The sequence below is a fragment of the Crocuta crocuta genome, unplaced genomic scaffold, assembly GCF_008692635.1.
Source record: "Crocuta crocuta isolate KB4526 unplaced genomic scaffold, BGI_CrCroc_1.0 scaffold179, whole genome shotgun sequence".
Classification (NCBI taxonomy): domain Eukaryota; kingdom Metazoa; phylum Chordata; class Mammalia; order Carnivora; family Hyaenidae; genus Crocuta; species Crocuta crocuta.
The window spans coordinates 2,389,623-2,392,473 of NW_027551568.1; the positions used below are offsets into that span (position 1 = coordinate 2,389,623).

Genomic DNA, 2,851 nt, shown 5'->3' on the forward strand with positions numbered 1-2,851 from the left:
CCCCCCAGACCACCGGGCCCCGCCCCCCAGACCACAGGGCCCCGCCCCCAGACCAGCCTGCACCCTGGCTCCCCTGTCAAGTGCTCAGTGCGTTCTGGCCTCAATGAGCCTCCAACCAGGGAACGTGGCAGAAAAGTACAAAGCAATGTCACCAGGCACAGCAGAGGTGTGACAGCCGCCAAAAGTGTGGGAGCTGCAGGGTCCCCAAGGAGGCAAAGTCCCCCTGCCCCGGGAGGGACCTCAGGCCAGTCGCCTCATCGTCATCCACCTGCCCCACAGGAACGAGGGGACACGGTGGCCACAGTGGACCCTCACCCCCCCACGGTCCCGATGTGGCCGCACCCCTTGGACCAAGGACAAGGGACTGGTGTGAGAATTGAATTCTTGGCCCCACCCAGTGAGGTCCAGACAGAAGCCGGACAGGAGCAGGGATGCAGGAGAGGGGAGGGACTTGCCGTGGCCCACCCACAGCTGCCCGGGGTCCGCACCCCTCAGGAGACCAGAGGCCACGAGCGCTGTCCCCGCACGCCTGGCCCCGCCGAGCGCACCTCTCTGAACCAGACACCACGAGGCTCAAACCCCAAGTGCCCGGACAGAGAAAACCACGAAGCCCATGCCGCACCGCGAGCCGGGGGTTCGCATGCGACCCGGCCCGCTCTCCTCACTCGGGGCTCCGGCGGCTACACACCACGTGGAGTTCCCTGGCTGGGCGCCCGGGGAAGCAGGGGGGCCTCGCGGAGAGCAGCCTCGTGGGTCCACAAAGAGACCACCTCCCCCGAAACGAGCTTCCACGCAGAGCAGAGGCAGCCCCAGCAGCTCCCCCAACTCTCAGCTCCAGGGCGCACGTTGTGGGGATCCCGGGGAGCGCCGAGGGTACCTTGTGCCACAGCTTCTCCAGCTTGGGGTCTCCTAGGCTGTCGTCCTCGGCGGTGTCGCTGAGGTAATTGCTGTTCACGGCCTGGGTGTCCTTTCTCCCGTCCAGGCCGTACTTGGCCAGAATCACTAGGAGAGGGACACGGGGGGTGTTACTCACGTCCGGCCACCGGCCCACTGGCACCGAGAAGACCCAGGGGCCCAGGCTCCACACGCCGACCACGGAGCAGTCCCAGAGGCCTCCGAGCACGGCGGGGTAGCAACGCGGGTGGAGGGGGGACTATGTCGCTGGGCTCGCCTGGCCCCGGCCTCCCAAGTCCGAGCCGGCACACTGCGCCGCCCCCTCTCAGGAGACGAGGCTACATTCGGCAGCCCGGAAGGCAGAAGGTTCTGGAGTCCAGTAGTGCTGGGTTCGGCACGAGCCGGAGCCAGAAACAAACGCTCAAGCTGGAAGGAGCCCCATGGAGCAGCAAGCCCAGTTCTGCTCATGGGTGAGGACCCCGGGGCCTTGCCACGTCCCCTCGTGCCCTCTGGTGGCCCAGGTGGCCGTGATGAGGGCTGGGCGCAGGGCGGACAGAGCAGGATCCATCTGCTCAGGACTCAATGTGGGACGAGGGCCCTCCGTCCAAACTGCCGTCCGGACGAGGCGGATCCAGTGTGGAAGGCTCCTTAAGGTGCTGGGGCAGGGCCAGGCGGCCACACGGCCAGTGAGCCAAGGATGAACTCGGTCACACCTGGTCCTCCCTTTCCTGCCTCAAGTCCTGGTCTGATGCTGCACACTGTGGTCCCCTAGGTGTGGCAACAGCTCCGTTGACGGTACTGGGAACGGGGGGTGGGGGGGACTGAGGCGTGCAGGGGCACCCAGGCCACCTCCGGGCCACAGCCAGCTGCCCAGGGAGGGCCGAATGCTCGAGAGCACCTGCCTCGGTGCTCCAGCTTCCCAGACCGCGGCGTCTTCGGCCACCTGGGCCCCCGCACGCACGAAGCCCGCGCCCCACACAGAAAACAGGGCTCCACAGGGAACACGGACTTGGACACCGTATGGGCCGGGAGCCACGCTCAGGAGGCCACAGGGACGAAGGGAGCCGGGAGCTGGCCCCCCTTTCTATGCCCTCCCGCTCCTTTGCCCTGGCTGTGTGCCGTCCACTGGGGACTGATTCCTTCAAGGAGGACGTGCGAACGTTCCGGGCCTCTCCAGTGCCTTCTCTCCTGGTGGTGGTGCCAGGGCAGCTCCTGTCCAGGCCCTGGGGGCGGCCCCCCCCCCACACCCGGGCCAGGGCGGCCCCCCCCACACCCAGGCTGGGGCGGCCCCCCCACACACCCGGGCTGGGGCAGTCATCCCTAGTGTCCTCTCAGCTGACACTTCTGCTACCTCACCTTGCTGTTTTTAAAATTTTTTTTTCAATCTTTATTTTTGAGAGAGAGAGAGAGCAGAGGAGGGGCAGAGAGAGACACACACACAGAATCCGAAGCAGACTCCAGGCTCTGAGCTGTCAGCACAGAGCCCGACACAGGACTTGAACTCACAACCACAAGATCATGACCTGGGCCGAAGTCGGACGCTTAACGGACTGAGCCCCCCTGGCGCCCTCGCCTTGGTCTCTTGTGTGTCGCCGCCCTCGAGTGCGGCCACGTGTAAAACCGCAGTCAGACGGCTGTCCTCCCCGCAGAAGCAGATGCGCCATGTGACCCGAACCTCCCGCCAGGGTCTCGTGGGGTCTGGCGGTCAGGGAAGCGGGCAGCTGGGGAAACATCACCAGCTGCCTCACAAGACCCTGCTCTCAACCCTGCTGAGCCCACGCCTGTGCCTGCGGACGAGGTCCCTTCCCTCTGAGCCTCTGTGCCCTGTGAGTAGGGACAGGAAGTAGTTGAGAGACCTGAGGGGACACAGAGCACCTGGTCTCAGGAAGGGACACAGAGGAGGAGCATTGCGCAGGCGGCCAGGCGGCTCAGCAAGGAGGGGGGGGGGGGGGGGGCG

At 66.2% G+C, this 2,851-nt stretch overlaps 1 protein-coding gene across 1 annotated transcript in view; it reads right to left on the reverse strand.

Moving 5' to 3' along the window:
* LRPAP1 (LDL receptor related protein associated protein 1) overlaps positions 1–2,851 on the reverse strand; it is a 15,945-nt gene that overhangs the window by 5,323 nt on the left and 7,771 nt on the right. The window contains exon 3 of the mRNA XM_077750598.1: positions 878–1,002. Within this exon, the coding sequence (XP_077606724.1) occupies positions 878–1,002 (125 nt within the window). The remainder of the gene's footprint in view (positions 1–877; positions 1,003–2,851) is intronic.